This window comes from Portunus trituberculatus, chromosome 33 (assembly GCF_017591435.1).
Source record: "Portunus trituberculatus isolate SZX2019 chromosome 33, ASM1759143v1, whole genome shotgun sequence".
NCBI lineage: Eukaryota > Metazoa > Arthropoda > Malacostraca > Decapoda > Portunidae > Portunus > Portunus trituberculatus.
The window spans coordinates 6,951,875-6,976,998 of NC_059287.1; the positions used below are offsets into that span (position 1 = coordinate 6,951,875).

A 25,124-nucleotide genomic window follows, 5' to 3' on the forward strand; every position below is an offset into this window, starting at 1 on the left:
AGGATGGTGTGTGAGTGAGTGTGTAAGTCAGTGAGAGGGACAGAGAAAAAAAGTGGGAAAGAGGGAAATGTGGGAAGTTTATCCGCAGAGTAAGTGAAACGTGGCTGTGTCTCACCGTAGAGTTTCTGAAGAGCGCGTAGACATTATTTGAGAGTGTGTCAGTGAGAGGGACAAAGATGGAGTGTGGGTGTGGGAGAGAGTGAGGCAGTGTGTGAGTGAGTGAGTAAATGAGAGGGACAGAGAGAGCGTGGCAGAGGAAGAAGGGAGTGGGGCAGTGTGTGTGCGTGTGTGTGTGTGTGTGTGTGTGTGTGTGTGTGTGTGTGTGTGTGTGTGTGTGTGTGTGTGTGTGTGTGTGTGTGTGTAATTCACTGTTTGATCTGCTGCAGTCTCTGACGAGACAGCCGGACGTTACCCTACGGAACGAGCTCAGAGCTCATTATTTCCGATCTTCGGATAGGCCTGAGACCAGGCACACACCACACACCGGGACAACAAGGTCACAACTCCTCGATTTACATCCCGTACCTACTCACTGCTAGGTGAACAGGGCTACACGTGAGGAGACACACCCAAATATCTCCACCCGGCCGGGGAATCGAACCCCGGTCTTCTGGCTTGGGAAGACAGCGCTCTAACCACTGAGCTACAGCGCTCTAACCACTGAGCTACCGGGCGTGTGTGTGTGTGTGTGTGTGTGTGTGTGTGTGTGTGTGTGTGTGTGTGTGTGTGTGTGTGTGTGTGTGTGTGTGTGTGTGTGTGTGTGAGTGAGTGAGTGAGAGAGAGGGACAGAGAGAAGGTAGGAGAGGAGGGAGGGAGTAGGATGATGTGTGAGTGAATGTGTGAGTGAGTGAGAGGGACAGAGAAAGAAAGCGGGAGAAAGGGAACTGTGGAGAGTTTGTCAACAGAGAAAGTGAAACGTAGCTGTGTCTCACCCTAGAGTTTCTGAAGAGTGCGTGGACATTATTTGAGAGTGTGTCAGTGAGAGGGACAAAGATGGAGTGTGGGTGTGGGAGAGAGTGAGGTAGTGTGTGAGTGAGTGAGTGAATAAATGAGGACAGAGAGAATGTGGCAGAGGAGGAAGGGAGTGGGGCAGTGTGTGAGTGTTAATGAGTGTATGAGAGGGACAGAGAGAACGTGGGAGAGGAGGGAGAGACTAAGATGATGGTGAGTGAGAGTGTGAGTGAGTTAGACAGACATAGAAAAAAAAGTTGGAGAGAGGGAAATAAAGAGTTTGTCCGCAGAGTAAGTGAAACGTGGCTGTCTCACCCTAGAATTGTGAAGAGTGCGTGGACATTATTTGCTGCTTCTGTTGCTACTGTCAGATGCGCACATCATAAGTGAAATATGAAAAATATAAGAAACAAGAAATAAAGATATATGGAAGTATGCTAGTTCGCCAGTATGGGGTGTGTAACCGTATCCAGCCATAAAAGAGATTAGGAAGGGCAGGAGGGTCAAAAGGTCATGTAAACATTTGGATGTTGTTCGTACCACACGTGGAGTTCATTTGAGCTTGTACTTGATTGGTGAATGGTACATTCTGAGGGGCGTGTTGTGTGGGTCAAGACACGCCCCCATAAGTTCCTGAAGGGAAATTGTAGAGGGTTGAAGCAGAGAGAGAGAGAGGAGAGAGGAAGCAGGGAGGACAACCGCGGCTCTAAGCAGGCCACCCTCGGCTGCATAGCTGAGGGCGGCGTTTTGTACTTCATATATAACCAGTAAGTGGAGCTTATAAGTTGCAATGCAGTCTTTTGAGGTAAATTAGAATGGAGGAAGAAACATGATAGGAGGTTTAGGTATTATGTGGTATTAGTTTATTATGGTTTATGTGGTTGTACTTTGGTTCATAATGACGTCGTTATATACTTGCGTTTTCATCTATGAGTAAGGGAATTTGTATACGGCTACCTACGTATGTGCATGTGTGTTGCTCTGACGAATAAGTTACATAACATATTTACTAGTGTGTAATTGTGTACGAAGTTAACGTGGTTCCATGTATGGGTACCAAGAGAAAGAGATTATTTGAGGAAGTCACTTGTGTGGAGATATCAATATTTGTCATTATATTTCGGTGGTGTTACGTTGTCATTTTGTTGAACGGAGTCTGGTAATTATATGTGTATGGTAATATATTTGGTGGTACGTCATGTGGTTGCTTGCATTCATGTACCAAGTAAAGGTCATCCTTATATACGGGTAGCTGGGAAAAAGGGGTAATATTGTACGTACTACGTATGAGATTTACGGAGAAATAAAGCACCGGGTTCAGATGTTGTAATACGTTATGAAGATATAGTGGATGATGTTTGAAGTGAAATCCGTTTTGATGCGAGAATATCTACGAGATTAATGCAATTCTTAAGGATGTTTGTAAGAGAAATTGTAATAATTGCAGTGGAGAAGGCAACAGAAAGAGTTGTGATTGTTACTTGTCGGCGCCGTATCGAACACCTTATGTATAGATATTAGTTTTGTTAATTAAAGATAGAAAAAACCTTTGACTATTTATAGCCAGTAGCTAGACAATTTGTGCAACGTCGTGCAACAGCTCGGATCACGACACTACTACTACTACTACTACTACTACCTACGCGTGGACGTCTGCCTGATCCACGCTCGCCACCTTATCCACTACGCCACCAATACTCTTGTTTTCTCTCTCTCTCTCTCTCTCTCTCTCTCTCTCTCTCTCTCTCTCTCTCTCTCTCTCTCTCTCTCTCTCTCTCTCTCTCTCTCTCTCTATATATATATATATATATATATATATATATATATATATATATATATATATATATATATATATATATATATATATATATATATATATATATATATATATATATATATATATATATATATATATATATATATATATATATATATATATATATATATATATATATATTATAAAGTATACGATAAATAGATAAATAAATAAATAAATAAATAAACAACCTCACGATTTTTCGCGGTACGATTTTCGACGATATTATTTTTCACGATGCGTTTTTCCACGATTCGGTTTTCCACGTTAATATTTTCTGCAATGCGATTTCCTCGATAATATTTTCCACGATAGTATTTTCTACGATTCGATTTTCCACGATAGTATTTTCTACGATTCGATTTTCCACGATAATATTTTCTGCGATGCGATTCTCCTCGATAATATTTTCCACGATAAAATTTTCTACGATTCGATTTTCTACGATAATATTTTCCGCGATGCTATTTCCCACGATATTATTTTTCACGATGCGTTTTTCCACGAAGCGATTCCTCGATAACGAAGCGGTTGATAAAGATGACGAAACTTTGAATTCTACGTTCCTGGGTTGGTACTGGGTCGAACCCTTCCTCCCCAAGTGTTCATCCCAGTCCCCAGGGTGTGAGAGCAGTGACGAGGCAACCTTGCCGCGCCTCACACGGATCGCCATGAGCAATGACCCACCACACACCACGCCCCAGCCACTGTCATGAAGTGAGTCCTCTCACCAGTAGAGGGCCCTCCTCGTCCTGCCAATGTCTGGTTCATAACGTACAGCGTGCCACACACCACACCCCAGCCACTGGCATGAAGGGAGCCCTTTCACCCCTGAAGGACCCCGCTCGTACTGCCAGTGTCTGGTGTATGGCGCCCAGCGTGCCACACACCACACCCCCAGCCACTGACATGAAGGAAGCCCTTTCACCCCTGAAGGACCCCCTTCGTACTGCCAGTGTCTGGTGTATGGCGCCCAGCGTGCCACACACCACACCCCAGTCACTGACATGAAGGAAGCCCTTTCACCCCTGAAGGACCCCCCTCGTACTGCCAGTGTCTGGTGTATGGCGCACAGCGTGCCGCACACCACACCCCAACCACTGGCATGAAGTGAGTCCTCTCACCCCTGAAGGACTCCCTCGTTCTGCCAGTGTCTGGTGTATGGTGCACAGCGTGCCACACACTACGCCCCAGCCACTGACATGAAGTGAGCCCTCTCACCTCTAAAGGACTCCCCTCGTCCTGCCAGTGTCTAGTGCATGGTGCACAGCGTGCCCTCGTTCATGGCGATTTATTCAGCCCAGTGCTACCACAATCAAGAGACACCCTCCACCAGACTCTATGGAAGGAGCTCTTATTTCCCTATAAGGACTCCCCCCTCCGGTCAACATCTGGTGAATGGTAGACATTGATCCCTTGCTTATGGTAACTCCTTGCCTAGTATGAGGCACTGCAAGTGGATGATTATCACTAAAGCATGAGGCCGCAAAGGAATAGAAGGACCTGCAGCCAGTTCCCTGCCTTGGGCCCCAGACCGGACCCGACAGCCACCTTCTCCCACAGTGCGGCGCCCAAGGCCGTCACGCCCCTCAACAAATTTTGGCCGAAACTTTTTTCTATCTTCATTTAGATTTTGATCCGAATAGAAAATCATCGATTGCAAGTGAAAAAACGAGTGAGTTTGAAAATTGTGGAAAATTAAGATGGTCAGTGAAACAAGACAAGGCATTTTTGCATGGCTTAGTATAATATAAGGAGTGTGTACCTTGCACGTCTGTTGCCCGTGAATATCTTAATGCACATCTTCCTAGATACCTGGATAGTGCCAGTAATGCATTGGCGGCTGCCTCCTTCATGGCGGACTTTAAATCAAGTAGACTTCTGGATAGGGAGGATGAGTGGACGTAAGTAAACATGTATACAAGAACTGCCACATGATGATCTACTTTATGTTCTGATTTTCTTATGTCCTGGATTTTTTAAAAATCTTTTTAACGACAACATTCTGTAATTATAGTGAATAAAGGAAGGCATGAAGGGGGTAAGATAAGACGTTTTGTTTTATGCTGCTGCTGCTACTGCCGCTACTACTACTACTACTACTACTACTACTACTATTACTACAAGAACAATAACAACAACAACAACAACAACAACAACAACAACAACAATAACAACAACAAAAACAACAACAATAACAAGCAGCAGCAGCAGCTGCTGCTGCTGCTGCTGCTACTGCTACTACTATTACTATTACTACTACTACTACTACTACTACTACTACTACTACTACTAGCTGTTGTCAACATCAGAAGTGGCATGGTTATTATAATATGAATGCATATCATTATCACTATTTTGTCTGAAGCTGAGTCGCCCGTGACGATCATAAGGTTTGTGTACAATCCGTAGATTTTATTTAGTAATTAATTTCGATATTCATTAAAGATCATGTTGCGTGTAAGAGGTTATTCTTTCAAGTGGATGCTTTAAGGTTATATTTTGATTAGACGATATCTGAGTAATATGTTGTACGGTTACCTGTCGCTTGTTTCACCTAAGCCTTTACAAATCAAGGGGTAAACGAGGAGTCTTATTAGCGGGAGAGAAATGCGACAAAATATGAGATATAAAGAGTTTTAATAAATTATTTAAGGTTCGTCTACATTATAATATGTGTATCATAAAGTAGTCAATGGAGTAACGATAACTGAGTGTCAAGGGCATAAATATTACGGATATGCGGCAAAATTCACAAAGGTAGACGAATTTGTTGTCGTTATGTGAAGGAAACTTATCATATATAAGAGACGTGACATATAAGGGTAATTTTTTTCACACGAGTGTCGACTGTCAGAGGAAAATAGCAAGGGTGTAAGCATATATTGTGGTTTATAGCAGGAAAATATGAAGTACTGTGTAAGACGATTTTAATTGCCCCATAGCGATAGAGACGAATAAAAAATGTGTAAATTGTATCATGTTTGGGAGTTCGTCGGATTATAGATGAAAGAATATTGAAGGTTCTGATGAAGGATATGGAACAAAAAGTGAGTGTCAAGTAAAAGAGGGATATTGTGTGTAGTTGATGCAAGGAATTTTTCCGTGAGAATAGTATATGAGGAAGAAGATATAGTATGAGGGAATAATAGAAACATAGTAGAAATATGATTGAGATATACATCACTGCGGTTAAGGTTTGAGGCAAATATCAATATCAGAAGTATAGAAAATAAAGAAGAAATATGACTGATATATGAGGTAAGTATTAAAATGGGATATCTATGTAAAAAGTTAATAGAGGAAATAACTGGAGAGTGTTAATATTGAAGAGAATCAAGAGCAGAGAAAGACATTTTGTTGTTACATATTGATCATACGTGTATTGTGAGTCTCTTGGGTTAATGAAAGGTAGATGAAAATATTTAAGGAGAAAAGGAAACGGTGAGTTGCGGGTCAATTTTATGAAATGATGGCAGGATATAAAGATGAATTAATATATACATATATTATGTCGAGTTGAGGATGCTACCACGTGCTGGGTAGTAGTTGAGTTGAGTAGGTAACACTGTTGTAACAGTGCTAGTTCATGCAATTGAAGGTTGCTGGCTAGATCCTAGTTCACCTTACAGTTTCTTTTCTCACCACCTTAAGGTTACTTGCCTCCCTCATGTCTTTTCTCTCTCAGTGGGTTAATTGAATATAAAGTAGTGGAGTTTTTAAGCGATAAGGTGAGAAAAGAAGCAAAATATATATTAAATGTTCAAGTACATGTGTAAAGCAAGGCCAACCTTCAATTGTTCACTTAAGAAGACGATTGTTGTTGTAAGGTCATGTTGGATAACATCATATTAGTGCCGAAGTTATAAGTACAAGAAATTATATGTGAGTTGTAGTATATGTAGCTACTTGGTTCAGGCGTTAGTCAGTTCATAAAGGTAGAGACGATATGAATAACATCAGTAAAAGCAAGAATAAGAAGTAAATTAATGTCATTATGATACTATTGTGGCTGTTATAGAGACGATATGAATAACATCAGTAAATGCAAGTATAAGAAGTAATTTACAGTGTTCTAATGTGGTTATAAGTATTGAGAACAACTAGGTTGAAATATAAAAGGAGTACTTTCGAGATGTTATACACATTAGCCAATATGCAAATATAAGTAGCTACGCACGGGCAGTAAGTTGGCGAATGTTATTGACATTGATATGATAATATCATTGAGTCAGTAATATCGTTGAATGTGAGGTTGATATTCGGCAACATGAGGTATATTTATGTCATGAAGAATATAATATGTGGGTTGCAATATTGTGTGAGAGGAATGTTTAGGAAGGAAAATATTGGGAGGAATTAGATACATATCTATACTGCGTGAGGGAATAGGTGTGAGGAGAATATATATCTAGGAAGAAAGGGATGAAGATGGATATTTGGATTAGAAAATATATATTGATATTTGTTAAGAGGTAATTAATAATGAGTTGAGGAACATACATATCAGGAAAACAATGTGAGGATTGAGTCAAGGAGAATATATATCTAGGAAGAAAACGAAGTGGGGATAGATATATAGGTTAAAAAAAAAAAAACTTAATATTTGTTATAAGGTAATTCATATTGAGTGAGGAAAATATATATCAAGGTAAATAATATGAGGACTGAGTCAGAATTCATATGTCAGGAAGGAAAACATATAATATTGCATTGATAATTGTTAACAAGACCATCATAGATCAGCTTGACATATGAAAAGGAATTAAAATTCATGAGGTTAAGATCTTATATAGATAGACGTAAAAATCGATATTGCAGAGCCATAAGGATGTCATTCCCGGAACTACACTAATAATGTTAACATCAGAGTAAATATGATAGTAAATATGATATATATGTGTAGTAAGGAAACAAGTGTAAGTATGAAGGTTGATATAGAGTGAGGTAAAACGGAGTAAGCACATGATATTAAGACATTAAAGTTGCGAATTATAATGTGAAGAAAGACGCGTCAAACATATCATTCCTTGTGTGTACATTGACTCTTGTGCCTAGCAACACTTGAACACTTCGTGCCAACCTAGGGGCATAAGGCGTGTACAAGTGGTTGTGATCAACTAGGTGACAAGTTGTTTCTCTCTGGCCAGAAGTAAATATTAATATACATTATGTGAATGCCGGTCTGGGGATTGCCGATTCAGAAGAGTGGGGGACGCCCTGAAAGCTTCGTTTCGACAGTACCCGGCATGGTAGTGTTGAGTGATACACAAGGATATTAGTGGGCCCACTAGTGAATATGTTGAGTAAAGATATCTATCCATGGATTGATTTTAACATGTGCATACTGAGTCAAAATTAATACATCAAGAGTAGTCTGACTTATGAATATAGATGAGAGGATGTGAGGTAAATATGAGATATGAAGGCAAATAGTAAATACCAAAGTAAATATATGAATATATGGTCATGGGATGTGGATTCTGGAAAGGTTACGATGAGGTAAATATGAGATAGTGAGACGAGGATATTCATTATATTAGAAAAGTTGCTGTGAGGATATTGAGTATATTAGAAAAGTTTGCGGTGAGGATATTGAGTATATTAGAAGAGTTTGCGGTGAAGATATTGAGTATATTAGAAAAGTTTGCGGTGAGGATATTGAGTATATTAGAAAAGTTTGCGGTGAAGATATTGAGTATATTAGAAAAGGTTGCGGTGAGGATATAGGAAAAGGTGCATATGCATATATACGTCTGTGTAGGTCATGACTGTATTGGGCAAATATTATTATTGAGATAGCAACTTGATAAAATAAGATGAAGATATAGTGAACATATGCAAAGGTAAAGTGGTTATACATGTTCCGAAGGCAGAAAACTGGCGACAGTGATATTGATATTAGATTAATATGCAGGCATTTGAAGGTTTCTTGTTGATGAGGACGAAGATATATGACTAACATGGAAGTTAAGGTGTCTCTATATAATTTGGAGGGATATATGGCGATCTGGAAGATTTTATAGAGATTAGGATAAATGTATAGTAATGAGTGTTAATGAATGCCTTTATCTGTGATTTTGACGATATATGTGAAATAAGGGGTATATCTATGGGATTGAAAATAGATACAATGTGAGATGTCGTACTTAACACAACACAGGACATTTGGTTACAAGTCTGAGTTGAGCTATCGTGATATCGTAGGAAATCATCAGTGGTTTCAGTAGCTTTCACTTGATTATATAACATTTTAAAGGAAGATTTAAAGTTAATGCAAGGATTGTAAAGGTAATCAGTTAACGACGATAATGAGGAAAGAAGAGCTATTGATGAGGTATCAAGCGAAAAATATATAGAAGGACATTACTCCCCATCTTATCGTTAGCTATATGGTAAGGCTTGAAGGTGAAACAAGACGAAAATATATTAAAGAAATACGATATGGATGTTGACTATCAAGAGATTAAGATGGACATTATATAATATGATGTAGTTAGGAAAACACTGATATGAAAGGAGTACAAGTTGAAACTAAATAATGAAGTAAATATTAATGTTTAACCTGTGGAATACATGGTGTGTTTCTTGTCTGTGTGCTGGTGATGATACAGAACGGTAATGGTTGAGTGTTTTAACAGCAAGCTAATATATTTTTTGTATTTTGATTTTCGAGTATAGTGCGTATATTACATATAAAGATAGATATCGTGACTTAAGGTGAGAAATAACAGCGTATTCCTTACACGGCAACTCAGAATCAGATTTATTTCTTGGTGTGGTAACATTTTCACAAGTGATGGATTTTCCAGTGTTTCAAGTGCTTATATCAACATATTACGTGGATCTGAGAGCAGCTATTTCTTATTGCAAGATTAATGCAATCTATATATCAGTACTTCTGAATCCATTGCGTCAGTTCATTTTCGACATCGTGATATTGTGCATGCTTACGGGATGTAATAATTTTTCTTGTGTTTTCTGTTATTTTGTATGAGACGTCACCCTTATCTGAGATAATGAGATAGTAATTCCTCCATATTTATGTATACACTTAGAAGTTTCACCATGTAATATGCTTTTAATAGTGATGTATTATGACTGCATTGCATACTTGAGTTCCAACTTACTTCTATTGAGAAATTCTGACGACACCTGAACGATGTCTACAGATGCTCTCCTTGATTGTTTCTGTATCTTGTAAGATGTTGATATATATCCTCTGAATAATATTGATATAATTTGGGATAATGAGCTGATTTCTTTTACAATCTATGATATGATATACACTCCTCCTAGTTATGGACATATATATGCATAATACTATGATAAATGTTGTCATATTTCTCTGAATAACATAGGTATGATTTGAGATTGTGAGTTGATTTTATATGATTAATGCTGTATTTATACTACCTAATGATATATTTTCCTCCTAGTTATAGACATATATTCATATCAAAGTAACGAGTATCGACTGCATTGCCATATCTTTTCCATTACCTTGCTTTGTGTGATGACATATCTTTTCCACTACTGGTCAATATCATGATCTCTCCCTGACCATATATATATAGTTAATTATTCTCTCTCTGCAAAGCCCTTTTTGTGAATATTGAGGTGCAGACGCATTTTTCTAATATATGCCTTCTTAGCAGAAAGTATTGGACCCATTGCCCTACATTCCTACGTATATAACATAGCTGGCTGGAGACTTGGATGCTGGCTAGAGGACAGGGTCTGGCGGGTGCTAACATGCTTCATGGGTGGGGGAAAGTACCGCTATCAGGTGCGCGGTCGCCCAAGCCCTCATCCTTCCTACGGGAGGCATGCACACCCTGCCCACCCACCCACCCTTCACTACATTGAATGCGCGGGACGCGCATTCTGAGGGGGGATGTTTGTCAGATGCGCACATCATAAGTGAAATATGAAAAATATAAGAAACAAGAAATAAAGATATATGGAAGTATGCTAGTTCGCCAGTATGCGGTGTGTAACCGTATCCAGCCATAAAAGAGATTAGGAAGGGCAGGAGGGTCAAAAGGTCATGTAAACATCCGGTGGTAGTGTTGTCGTCTTGGATGTTGTTCGTACCACACGTGGAGTTCATTTGAGCTTGTACTTGATTGGTGAATGGTACATTCTGAGGGGCGTGTTGTGTGGGTCAAGACACGCCCCCATAAGTTCCTGAAGGGAAATTGTAGAGGTTTGGGGAGGAAGAGAGAGGAGAGAGAGAGGAGAGAGGAAGCAGAGAGGACAACCGCGGCTCTAAGCGGGCCACCCTCGGCTGCATAGCTGAGGGCGGCGTTTTGTACTTCATATATAACCAGTAAGTGGAGCTTATAAGTTGCAATGCAGTCTTTGAGGTAAATTAGAATGGAGGAAGAAGCATGATAGGAGGTTTAGGTATTATGTGGTATTAGTTTATTATGGTTTATGTGGTTGTACTTTGGTTCATAATGACGTCGTTATATACTTGCGTTTTCATCTATGAGTAAGGGAATTTGTATACGGCTACCTACGTATGTGCATGTGTGTTGCTCTGACGAATAAGTTACATAACATATTTACTAGTGTGTAATTGTGTACGAAGTTAACGTGGTTCCATGTATGGGTACCAAGAGAAAGAGATTATTTGAGGGAAGTCACTTGTGTGGAGATATCAATATTTGTCATTATATTTCGGTGGTGTTACGTTGTCATTTTGTTGAACGGAGTCTGGTAATTATATGTGTATGGTAATATATTTGGTGGTACGTCATGTGGTTGCTTGCATTCATGTACCAAGTAAAGGTCATCCTTATATACGGGTAGCTGGGAAAAAGGGGTAATATTGTACGTACTACGTATGAGATTTACGGAGAAATAAAGCACCGGGTTCAGATGTTGTAATACGTTATGAAGATATAGTGGATGATGTTTGAAGTGAAATCCGTTTTGATGCGAGAATATCTACGAGATTAATGCAATTCTTAAGGATGTTTGTAAGAGAAATTGTAATAATTGCAGTGGAGAAGGCAACAGAAAGAGTTGTGATTGTTACTTGTCGGCGCCGTATCGAACACCTTATGTATAGATATTAGTTTTGTTAATTAAAGATAGAAAAACCTTTGACTATTTATAGCCAGTAGCTAGACAATTTGTGCAACGTCGTGCAACAGCTCGATCACGACACTACTACTACTACTACAACTACCTACGCGTGGACGTCTGCCTGCTCGGTTTTCCACGAAGCGATTCCTCGATAACGAAGCGGTTGATAAAGATGACGAAACTTTGAATTCTACGTTCCTGTTGGTACTGGGTCGAACCCTTCCTCCCAAGTGTTCATCCCAGTCCCCAGGGTGTGAGAGCAGTGACGAGGCAACCTTGCCGCGCCTGGATCGCCATGAGCAATGACCCACCACACACCACGCCCCAGCCACTGTCATGAAGTGAGTCCTCTCACCAGTAGAGGGCCCTCCTCGTCCTGCCAATGTCTGGTTCATAACGTACAGCGTGCCACACCACACCCCAGCCACTGGCATGAAGGGAGCCCTTTCACCCCTGAAGGACCCCCTCGTACTGCCAGTGTCTGGTGTATGGCGCCCAGCGTGCACACACACACCCCAGCCACTGACATGAAGGAAGCCCTTTCACCCCTGAAGGACCCCCTTCGTACTGCCAGTGTCTGGTGTATGGCGCCCAGCGTGCCACACACCACACCCCAGTCACTGACATGAAGGAAGCCCTTTCACCCTGAAGGACCCCCTCGTACTGCCAGTGTCTGGTGTATGGCGCACAGCGTGCCGCACACCACACCCCAACCACTGGCATGAAGTGAGTCCTCTCACCCCTGAAGGACTCCCCTCGTTCTGCCAGTGTCTGGTGCATGGTGCACAGCGTGCCACACACTACGCCCCAGCCACTGACATGAAGTGAGCCCTCTCACCTCTAAAGGACTCCCCTCGTACTGCCAGTGTCTAGTGCATGGTGCACAGCGTGCCCTCGTTCATGGCGATTTATTCAGCCCAGTGCTACCACAATCAAGAGACACCCTCCACCAGACTCTATGGAAGGAGCTCTTATTTCCCTATAAGGACTCCTCCCCGGTCAACATCTGGTGAATGGTAGACATTGATCCCTTGCTTATGGTAACTCCTTGCCTAGTATGAGGCACTGCAAGTGGATGATTATCACTAAAGCATGAGGCCGCAAAGGAATAGAAGGACCTGCAGCCAGTTCCTGCCTTGGGCCCCAGACCGGACCCGACAGCCACCTTCTCCCACAGTGCGGCGCCCAAGGCCGTCACGCCCCTCAACAAATTTTGGCCGAAACTTTTTTCTATCTTCATTTAGATTTTGATCCGAATAGAAAATCATCGATTGCAAGTGAAAACGAGTGAGTTTGAAAATTGTGGAAAATTAAGATGGTCAGTGAAACAAGACAAGGCATTTTGCATGGCTTAGTATAATATAAGGAGTGTGTACCTTGCACGTCTGCTGCCCGTGAATATCTTAATGCACATCTTCCTAGATACCTGGATAGTGCCAGTAATGCATTGGCGGCTGCCTCCTTCATGGCGGACTTTAAATCAAGTAGACTTCTGGATAGGGAGGATGAGTGGACGTAAGTAAACATGTATACAAGAACTGCCACATGATGATCTACTTTATGTTCTGATTTTCTTATGTCCTGGATTTTTAAAATCTTTTAACCACAACATTCTGTAATTATAGTGAATAAAGGAAGGCATGAAGGGGGTAAGATAAGACGTTTTGTTTTATGCTGCTGCTGCTGCCGCTACTACTACTACTACTACTACTACTACTATTACTACAAGAACAACAACAACAACAACAACAACAACAACAACAACAACAACAACAACAACAACAACAACAACACACAATAGCAGCAGCTGCTGCTGCTGCTGCTACACTTACTACTATTACTACTACTACTACTACTACTACTACTACTACTACTACTACTACTACTATTACTACTACTACTACTACTATTACACTACTACTGCTACCACCTACCCACTATTACTACCACTACTACTACTAATACTACTACTACTACTACTAATATTACTACTGCTGCTGCTGCTCCTGCTGATGCTGCTGCTACTACTACTACTACTGCTACTACTATTACTACTACTATTACTGCTATAACTATTACTACTACTACTGCTGCTGGTACTACTACTACTACTACTATTACTACTACTACTACTACTATTACTACTACTACTACTACTATTACTACTACTGGAGTAGGCAGTAGTCACCTGCCGCCCGGTGGAATACTCCAGGAGAGGTATTTACGGGGATGTAGGCAGTGCTGCAGATTGAGTGATTCCCCGTGTCCTCTCTTCCCGGTTCCCTTTGTGGTCTCATTTATACAATTGAGCAGCTGCAGCCTGCCCTCTAAAGACAACTTCTACTACTTCCTACACTACACTACAACACCTTACACTTTTACACTCTCTTCAAATCAAAATTTAATAATGGCTTCACCACGCCCTGCCTCGGAGTCCCCTCTGGGAGGGACCATAAATGTCCCCAGGTCGGACTGCCCCTCTGCTGTCGACCTTGGGTGTCTTGACACTTCATCTAATACTTTCACTATCAATTTCTGCAACATTCGTGGCCTTCGTTCTAATTTTCAATCTGTGGAACACCACCTCTCCTCTACTAAACCTCATCTTCTCTTCCTAACCGAAACACAGTTGTCTGTGACTACTGACAGCAGCCCCTTTTCTGTTCCCTCCTACTTGCTCTATCCTCATTTTCAATCCAAAGCTGGATGTTGCGCATACGTGCGTAACGACACCACTTGCTCTCGTGCCCACAATCTTGAATCTTCAGAATTTTCTACCATCTGGCTAAGACTTCAATGTCACTCTCTAACTAAATTCATCTGTGCTGTATACCTCTCACCTAATTCCTCTGACTATGTAAAATTCTTTGACTATTTGACTTCCAAGGTGGAGCACATCTTATCTCACTTTCCTTTTGCTGAGATCTCCATTTTAGGGATTTCAATGTTCACCACCAGCTTTGGCTTTCATCTTCTTTCACTGACCAACCTGGTGAACAAACCTTCAACTTTGCTATCCTTCATGACCTAGAGCAGCTAGTGAAGTTCCCTACCCGTATTCCTGACCGCCTTGGAGACACGCCCAACATTCTTGATCTTTTCCTAACCTCCAACCCTTCTGCTTACTCTGTTAAACTTTCCTCTCCGTTGGGCTCCTCCGACCACAATCTAATTTCCGTTACCAGTTCTATCACTCCAGTGCAGCCTCAGGACCCGCCTAAGCGGAGGTGCTTCTGGCATTTTAACTCTGCTAAGTGGGAGGAACTAAGGCAGTACTATTCTGATTTCCTTGGGATGATTATTGTTTTCATGTCAGAGATCCTTCTCTTTGTGCCGAGCGCATAACAGAGGTGATTATCTCTGGCATGGAGCTATACATTCCTCATACTTTCTCTAACCCTAAAGCTAAAAAGCCTTGGTTTAACTCTGCTTGTTCTCGTGCTGTCAATGATAGAGGCGGCTCACAAACGGTTCCGTAGCCATCCAACTGCTGAAACTCATGCCCTATATATTTCTGCCCGTAATCATGCCAAATCTATTCTCCAACTTACTAAAAACTCTTTCATCAATAGAAAATGTCAAAGTCTTTCCAATTCTAACTCCTCTCGAGATTTCTGGCATCTAGCCAATAATATCTCTAACAACTTTACTTCTTCGTCTTTCCCTCCTTTACTTCATCCAGATGGCTCTACAGCTGTCTCTTCTTTTCTAAAGCTGAACTCTTCGCTCAAACCTTTGCTACCAACTCAACTTTGGATGATTCTGGGCATATTCCTCCTACTCCTCCACCCTCTGACTACTTCATCCCTAAAATTAAAATTCTTTATAAAGACGTTTTCCTGGCCCTCTCTGGCCTTGATTCTCGGAAGGCTTACGGTCCGGATGGAGTCCCTCCTGTTGTTCTCAAAACTGTGCTTCCGAACTCGCTCACTGCCTGGTCAAACTCTTTCATCTGTGTCTCTCTACTTCTATTTATCCTTCTTGCTGGAAGTTTGCTCACATTCAACCTGTCCCTAAAAAGGTGACCACTCCAATCCTTCTAACTACCGCCCTATAGCTTTGATTTCCTGCCTTTCTAAAGCCTTTGAGTCTATCCTTAATAGGAAGATAATGAGGCATCTATCAGCTCACAACCTTCTCTCTGATTGCCAGTATGGTTTCCGTAAAGGCAGATCTACTGGTGATCTTCTTACTTTCCTAACTGAATCTTGGTCATCCTCTTTTAGGGACTTCGGTGAAACCTTTGCTGTCGGCCTTGACATATCGAAAGCCTTCGATAGAGTCTGGCACAAATCTTTAATTTCTAAACTACCCTCCTACGGATTCTATCCTTCTCTCTGTACCTTCATCTCCAGTTTCCTTTCCGATCGTTCTATTGCTGCTGTAGTAGACGGTCACTGTTCTTCCCTAAAACTATCAACAGTGGTGTTCCACAGGGTTCTGTCCTATCACCCACTCTCTTTCTATTATTCATCAATGATCTCCTAAATCTGACTCAATGCCCTATCCACTCCTATGCTGATGATACCACCCTGCATTATTCAACAGCGTTCAACAGACGCCCAACCCAACAACAATTAAATGACTCAAGGCGAGATGCTATAGGACGCCTAACTTCTGATCTTTCACTTGTTTCTGATTGGGGCAGAGAAAACCTGGTTTTGTTCAATGCCTCAAAAACTCAATTTCTACAACTATCTACTCGACATAACCTTCCAGACAACTATCCTCTCTTCTTCAATAACACTCAACTTCCCTCTCCTCTACATTAAACACACTCGGTCTATCCTTCACTAAAAATCTAAACTGGAAATTTCACATCTCTACTCTTGCTAAATCAGCTTCCAAGAAGTTAGGTGTCCTATGGCGTCTTCGTCCATTTTCTCTCCTCCCAGCTGCTTGCTCTGTACAAGGGCCTTATCCGCCCGTGTATGGAGTATGGCTCTCATGTCTGGGGGGGATCCACACACACAGCTTTACTAAACAAGGTGGAATCTAAAGCTTTTCGTCTTATCAACTCTTCTCCTCTAACTGACTGTCTTGATTCTTTAAGTCACCGCCGCAATGTTGCATCTTTATCTGTCTTCTACCGCTGTTTTCATGCTGTCTGCTCTTCTGAACTTGCTAACTGCATGCCTTCCCCCTCCTGCGGCCTCGCTGCACAAGACTCTCTACTTCTTCTCATCCCTATTCTGTCCATCTTCCTAATGCAAGAGTTAACCAGTATCTTCACTCCTTCATTCCCTACACTGGTAAACTCTGGAACTCTCTACCTGTGTCTGTATTTCCACCTGCCTATGACTTAAACTCTTTCAAAAGAGGAGTGTCAAGACACCTCTTACGTTAACTGGACCCTCCTTTTAGATTTTTTGTTTTTCTCTTTCTACTTTCCTCTTAACAGGGCCTGGCAACCAGCGGGATTTTTTTTTTCCAACACTTTGTTTGCCCTTGGCCAGTGCCCTTGTAATGTAAAAAAAAAAAAAAACTACTACTACTACTACTACTACTACTATTACTACTACTACTACTACTACTACTACTACTACTACTACTACTACTACTACTGCTGCTGCTGCTGCTGCTGCTGCTGCTGCTGCTGCTGCTGCTGCTGCTGCTGTTGCTGCTGCTGCTGCTGCTGTTGCTGCTGCTGCTACTGCTGCTGCTGATGATGATGATGCCTTTTGGCCACAACGTAAAATAAAAAATGACAAATTGATGGATCATTTGATTTTTGAGATAGATATTATGTGATGTGGTTGTGGTAAATATGAAGAAGTTTTCAAGTGCTACTTTGATATGTTGATGCATCAGTTGTGAAGTTGACAATTGTGAATTCGTGGAAGTTTTATGTTCATTTGATACTGATGATAAGTTGACACATTTTGGAAAACATTGGTTGAGCTTGTGTGGCATTATCAGAGGAATATTCGATAAGTAGTGTACTTAGTTTTAGTTGAATCAAATACAGAAAATTCAACCAGTGTATGCTATAATACCTACTATAAGGATTAAGTTTTAACACACAATAGTACAATTGCAACTTGCAAGGGACAGAAACAACATTACTCCGGAGTGTTAGAGTGTACCTTGCATGTTTCCTGCCGTGAATGTGCGCGTGTCCATATGTGATTAGAGAAACAATAATCCAGTCACATATTGCTTTGGTACCTCTACCTGCCAATTCATGCACCGAATGGTATGAGACATTTTTGAATGAAATAAAAAGAAAGTTCTAGAATTTACCATAGAGAAAGCTTGCAAACTACTGCGACCTCGTTGTAAAACCCTGGAGCTGACATCTGAAGGATCCCTTGGATACTCAGATGCCAATAAGCAGTAATAAAATAACAGAAGGGAGCAAAGTCTATGCCTGAGTGAAATGTGCTGTACCACGTTTACTGAACGTACAGCACTCTGGTGAGTTGGGACAGGAGCTTTGACACTCGAGCAGACATCTCATCTGTCTCTAAAGCTGAACTCTTCTCTCAAACATTCGCAAATACCTGCACCTTGGATGATTCTGGGATTGTCTCTCCCTCTTCTGCTTTCTCTGACTATTTTATGCCATCAAATAAGATTCTTCGTAATGATGTTTTCCATGCCCTCTCTGGCCTAAACCCTGGGAAGGCTTATGGACCTGATGGGGTCCATCCTATAGTTCTCAAAATAGTGCTTCCGTGCTTGCACCTTGTCTGGCCAAACTCTTTCAACTATGCCTATCGACTTCTACCTTTCTATTATGCTGGAAGTTCGCCTACATTCAGCCTTTTCCTAAAAAAGGTGACAGATCTAATTCCTCAAACTACCTTCCTATAGATTTAATATCTTGCTTGTCTAAACTTTTTGAATTTATCCTCAATAGAAAGAGTCTCAAACATCTGTCACTTCACAATTTTCTCTCTGATCGCCAGTATGGCTTCCGTCAAGGTCGCTCTACTGGTGATCTTCTGGCTTTCCTTATTGAGTCTTGGTCATCCTCTTTTAGAGATTTCGGTTGCGTTAGACATCTCAAAAACTTTTGGTAGTCTGGCAAAAAGCTCTAATTTCAAAACTGCCCTCCTCTCTGCAATTTCATCTTAATTTTTCTTTCCGACCATTTTATTGCTTTTGTCGTAAAAGGCCACTGTTCTCCTAAAACTATTAACAGTGGTGTCCTTCAGGGTTCTGTCCTGTCATGCACTCTCTTTCTATTATTCATTATGATCATAACCGAATTTCTTGCCCTTTCTACTCCTGTGCTGATGACACCACCCTACACTTTTCCACGTCTTTTCATAGAGGACTAACCCTTCAGGAAGTCAACTGATCACGCAGGGACGCCACAGAATGCCTGACTTCTGATCTCTTTAAGATTTCTGACTGGGACAAAGAAAACTTAGTAGCGTTCACTGCTTCAAAAACTCAATTCCTCCATCTATCAACTTGAAGCAACTGTCCATACTCCCTTTCTGTCTGACGTCACGTCTTTCCCCTCAGCCCTCGCTCGCCGCCGCCCTGAGGCTGACACGCTACGCCTCCTGCCTCTCGTTTCGCTCGGTTTACACTTGTTGTGTATTGTGCTACCTTAAATACACTTTCATAATGGACTCAGGTGTCTCCATGCTACCTCTGTTTTACGACAACTACCACACTCTTCTTCAATGAAACCTTCTACACTGAATATCCTCGGTCTTTCCTTTACTCACAATCTAAAACTGAAACTTCACATCTCATCTCTTGCTAAAAACAACTTCTATGAAGTTAGGCTTCCTGAGGCGTCTTCGTCAGTTTTTCTCGCCCCTCCAGCTGCTAACTCTGCACAAGGGCCTTATCCGTCATTGTATGGAGTACTCTTCGCATGTTTGGGTGAGTTCCACTCACACAGTTTTATTAGATAGGGTGGAATTAAAAGTTTATCGTATCAACTCCACTCCTCTGACTGACTGTCTTCAGCCTCTTCCTCACCGCCAAATATTGCATCCCTTCCTATCTTTTATCGCTATTTTTATGCTAACTGATATACTGATCTTGCTAACTGCATGCCTCCTCTCCTCCTAACGCCTCGTTGCACAAGGCATTCTTCTTCCTCTCACCCCTATTCTGTCCAACTCTCTAATACCAGTACTCTCAATTATCCTACGGGAAGTTTCAAGACATTTGTTCCAGACTTTTGGCTAACTCTACTGACCTTTTAGGGAACTGGCTATCAAGTGGGTATTTCTGTTATATTTTTTATTGCCCTTGGTCAGTTTCCTGTCTTCCATAAAATGCCATTCATATTTCAGATTATCTAATCAGACAGTCTCTCGAAACCGAGACAAGTGTTTTCTTTATCTCTTGAGAATCAAAAGAAAAAAAATATTTGGTCTTCTTGCTGTAGATTACAAGCTAAATCGTAGACCACATACTAAAGGAGCTTTATGACACGTAGATCACATACCAAAGTAGCAACGATTTTATTTTGAAAGTGACTTTATTAAGTATTTGTATATGGTTTTACGGAATGAACTAATGATTGCATGTTAAATATGCCGGAAGACAGTGTATGGAAGACATCAGAGGCGAATGGAGCTGATGTGGGAACAGCGGTGGGGAGGAAGTCCAGGTCTGGCAGCTTGGTGCGGAGATTTAAAGAATTATTAATTATGTTATTAATTATGTTATTAATCATGTTATTAGAGAAAGCAAAAGAAAAGGACAAAAGGTACTAAAGTATAGGAAGGAAGTTATTACACAAATGAGAACTATGAATCTTTTTTGTCAAAAAAGTTTAGAATATAACAGAAAAAATGGGAAAAAAAGCGTCTAGTTAAGAAAAAAAAGTGATGATGCAAAGCAATAACGAAAATAAGTTATTACACGAGGAAGGAGGATTGATTTTTTGTTTGTGTGAACGCTGCAGAGTTAATAAAGATTGCCTTGTCCCCACCTGAGCCATTACTGGGCACAGGTAGGACGGGGAAAATACTAAAGACAAACAGATGAACATCACGACTGGATGATAATAGTAATGATAATAGCAGTGTCAAACAAGTTGAAGAATTAATGTTCACAAGCAAAGCAAATAAATATCAAATGTTAAAACATAAACAAGCCAGTTAAACAATTATGCAAAATTAGAATACTTAATTATTATGTCAACTAAATATATAGAAAATGAGAACAAAGCATGCCTACGTTCTCACCAAGGCAGTTGACATGCATTATTATTATTAATTATAATCATAATTATTGAAATAATAATAATAATAATAATAATAATAATAATAATAATAATAATAATAATAATAATAATAATAATAATAATAATAATAATAATAATAATAATAACAATAATAATAATAATAATAATAATTATTATTATTATTATTATTATTATTATTATTATTGTTGTTGTTGTTGTTGTTATTGTTGTTGTTGTTGTTATTGTTATCATCATCATCATAATGATAACGAAAGTAATAACGAAAATGATAATGAAAATACTAATGATGATGAAGATGATTATAATAACAATAACAACAACAATAATAATAATAATAATAATAATAATAATAATAATAATAATAATAATAATAATAATAATAATAATAATAATGATAATAATGATAAAAATAGTAATAACGATAATAGTATTAACAGTGCTTCACTTCCCCTGAAGAAGCTGTAGGCGAAACCGGTCGAGAATAAACTCAATTCCTAACACTTGAGTTTCCCTCCACCTCCCCCTCCAGTGATAATTGTAATACTGACAATAATAATAACAATGATAATAATAATAATAATAATAATAATAATAATAATAATAATAATAATAATAATAATAATAATAATAATAATAATAATAATAATAATAATAATAATAATAATAATAATAATAATAATAATAACAATAATGCAAGGTCTATTTTTTCTAGCAACACCACAAAGAGAAAGGAGAGGAATCACTGTCTCACCTGCTCAATTAACACGCACAGGTAAATGAGAAATAAACACTAAATGTGGATGAATTAACATCTGAACTAAATAACATTACGAAAATATGGTGATTAATATTTCCTACCACCGGAAAAAGAGTGCCAAGAGTAAGAAATGTCTCACCTGAACAATCAATATAAACAGGTAAGGCAAGTTGGATGAATAGTAAATATATAAATGACTCACCAGCAATTACACAAGAAAATTATTTATGTGCTATTAATAACCATGTGGTAGAAGAGAGACCGGGGGAATTAAAGGTAGGTATATAAAGGAAGAAGCAAAAATATTACATGGAAAGCGGATTATTGTATTATGAAAAAACGCAAATAGAGGGCAAAGAGTTATCAGCTTATATGAAACAATAATAGCACCAGGTAAGACGAGTGGAATTAAAGGTGAATATATCTACAAAACAAAGAATACAACAAGAACAGAAGATTATCATTTTTCAACTATTCACTAGAAAGTAATGGGTAATAAGTTTTTACTTGTTTTGACCCTCAATAACTATGTAGAGGTGAAAGGAAAAATGACAGGGAAATTTTCAAGTTAAATATATAATGATAAGGACGAAAATGTTCCATCGTTCTATCGCTTTTAAACTACGCAAAAAATACTAAAATAAAAGGAGAACAAGGAATAGCCACCTTCCTCATCTAAGATATTAATAACGCCAGGTAAAATTAAAGGTAGATACGAAAAGAAAAGGATGACAATATGACAGTATTATACGAAGAGAGGATTATCATTTTAAAACTACCCAATACCTAAAGAAAAAAACTATCTTTAGAGAATAAGAGGTCTACATTCTGACATGACGAACGGTATTATTTGACACGTTTGGTGGTTACGACTACGAGAGCTGCAACAGTTGGCAGCCCTGCACACTAAGGATGGTCGACGTTGAAAATAACCGTGGAAATGGATCAGCATATCACCACCACGTCAAGCTAGCCATACCAACCTTACCGAAGCGACACATGATCAGGCAGCAAGTTTCATATTGTTCATTATGCCGCGGTTCCCATCACATTTTGAGGATGGTTTTGGAGATAATATACATAAATACATAGATAAAACAACAAAAATGTCATAGGAAAAGAGAATCAATATTTTTCTTTTAACTTACGCAATGAAGAGAAAATAACGAACGACAAACATGATATGGTAAACTTACCTTCTTTTACCCTAAGTTCTCCACTTACAAAGCAAAACATTAAACGCTTTATCATGTTTCTCTGTAAAACATTTATAAGCTTCAAAACAATTTAAAAAAAGACAAACAGCACTTTCCTAAGTGCAGGCTTTTCAGTACACTTAATACTGAGCGACTAAGATAAAGTAAAAATGACTTAAAAATAACCTAAAAAGACAAAAAAGTAAAGAAAACCAAAGGAAAATAAAAATGTATCCAAATGTGGAGAAGAAATCTGAACATAAATATATGGATGAAGCAGGTGACATTGTTGCATGATATTGAAAAAGCAGAGGTATACATAATGTTCTTCATCTCCTCAGTGCCAAGACGCGTTTCCATATTCACTCTGGTTACTATTCTGGCGATTTCATACAACTTCAGAAATACATGTTGGGATTAGAATAGTAGACTCTAGTAGAAGACTCTGGCCATAATGAACTCCTAATGTAAATAAAATCGTCCAATCATACCCAAAAAATCAAGGTAAAAAAGCGTCCCAGTACTGAAGGGGGTTCATAGTACTTCCCAAAGAGCAGTAAAAGAAACAAAGCTCTCTACAATACAAAACAAACAGCATACAACACACTCACCTATGCCATTGATAAGCACGCAGGGCAGGATGAGGTTGAACACATAGAACATTGGGCGCCTCCTGAGCTTGATGGTGAAGGTGATGTCCGGGTAAGGCTCCGGGCAACACGAATAGTAGGTGATGTTCTTGGCTGCCGTAAACTCCACCAGGTCAAACTCCCCATTGGACTGATAGTTGGACATGTCCCCTGTGTCCATTTGCTTTATGAGGTCCAGCTGGGAGGAGAGAGAAAGAGAGAGAGTGAGTGGGCGGTGAGTGTGCGTGGGAGGCTACTAAGTGCTGGATAGGTGGGTGGATGGGGACAGGAGCTATTGAAGGATAGGTGGGGAGGAAACAGATGAAAGGATAAAAATAGATGAAATAAAGGAATATAAGAGTGAGTGGGTGATGAGTGTGTGTGCGTGTGCGTGTGTGTGTGGTGAGTATGTTGATGTAGGACTGTGAGTGGGAGGATGCATGAAAGTAAGAGAGATTGAAGGAGAATTGAAGAGGAGAGAGAGATGATGAGGATAAGTGAGAAGAGAGAGAGAGAGAGAGAGAGAGAGAGAGAGAGAGAGAGAGAGAGAGAGAGAGAGAGAGAGAGAGAGAGAGAGAGAGAGAGAGAGAGAGAGAGAGAGAGAGAGAGAGAGAGAGAGAGAGAGAGAGAGAGAGAGAGAGAGAGAGAGAGAGAGAGAGAGAGAGAGAGAGAGAGAGAGAGAGAGAGAGAGAGAGAGAGAGAGAGAGAGAGAGAGAGAGAGAGAATATATTAAGGGTGAGGGCACGTGGAGAAAGCAACTAAAATTCCACAAGCCAGCGAAGGTCAGGCTACCGCGACAAGGTGACAAGTGAGTGTTGGGACTCGAACCCTGGCACGCAGGTGGGGTGGCAATATGTTCACCAGTAAGCCTCCGTTGGGAAGGCATAGAAGAGGAACCACCATGGAAAGCCACAGAAGGAGGGCATTCAGAAGGAAGAATATAAACAAAAATGAAATGTGAGGAGAAAAAAATAAATGGAAAGGAAAAAAGAAAAGATAAAAGAGCTAAAGAAAAAAAAGGAGGAAAGAGAGAATAAAGGGAAGACTTTGAAGGGGAAAAAAGGAAAAACAGCGATCCAAAAGAAGGAGAAAAGAAAATATAGGAGAAAAGAAGAAAAGGGAAAACAAATATTTCATAGAATTGAAGACAGTAGTTACATAAAGTTTCTGTATTAGAGAAGTAGTAGTAATAGTAGTAGTAGTAGTAGTAGTAGTAGTAGTAGTAGTAGTAGTAGTAGTAGTAGTAGTAGTAGTAGTAGTAGTAGCAGCAGCAGCAGCAGCAGCAGCAGCAGAAGTAGTAGCAGTAGTAGTAGTAGTAGTAATAGTAATAGAAACAGTAGTAGTAGTAATGGTAGTAGTAGCAGTAGTAGTAGTAGTAGTAATAAGAGAAGTAGTAAGAGAGTAGTAGTAGTAGTAGTAGTAGTAGTAGTAGTAGTAGTAGTAGTAGTAGTAGTAGTAGTAGTAGTAGTAGTAGTAGTAGAAGTAGTAGTAGCAG

At 39.9% G+C, this 25,124-nt stretch overlaps 1 protein-coding gene across 1 annotated transcript in view; it reads right to left on the reverse strand.

Moving 5' to 3' along the window:
- The window catches only part of LOC123512177 (neuronal acetylcholine receptor subunit alpha-10-like), a 205,982-nt gene that overhangs the window by 67,090 nt on the left and 113,768 nt on the right, over positions 1-25,124 (reverse strand). Inside the window, exon 5 of the mRNA XM_045268405.1 lies at positions 23,612-23,828. Within this exon, the coding sequence (XP_045124340.1) occupies positions 23,612-23,828 (217 nt within the window). The remainder of the gene's footprint in view (positions 1-23,611; positions 23,829-25,124) is intronic.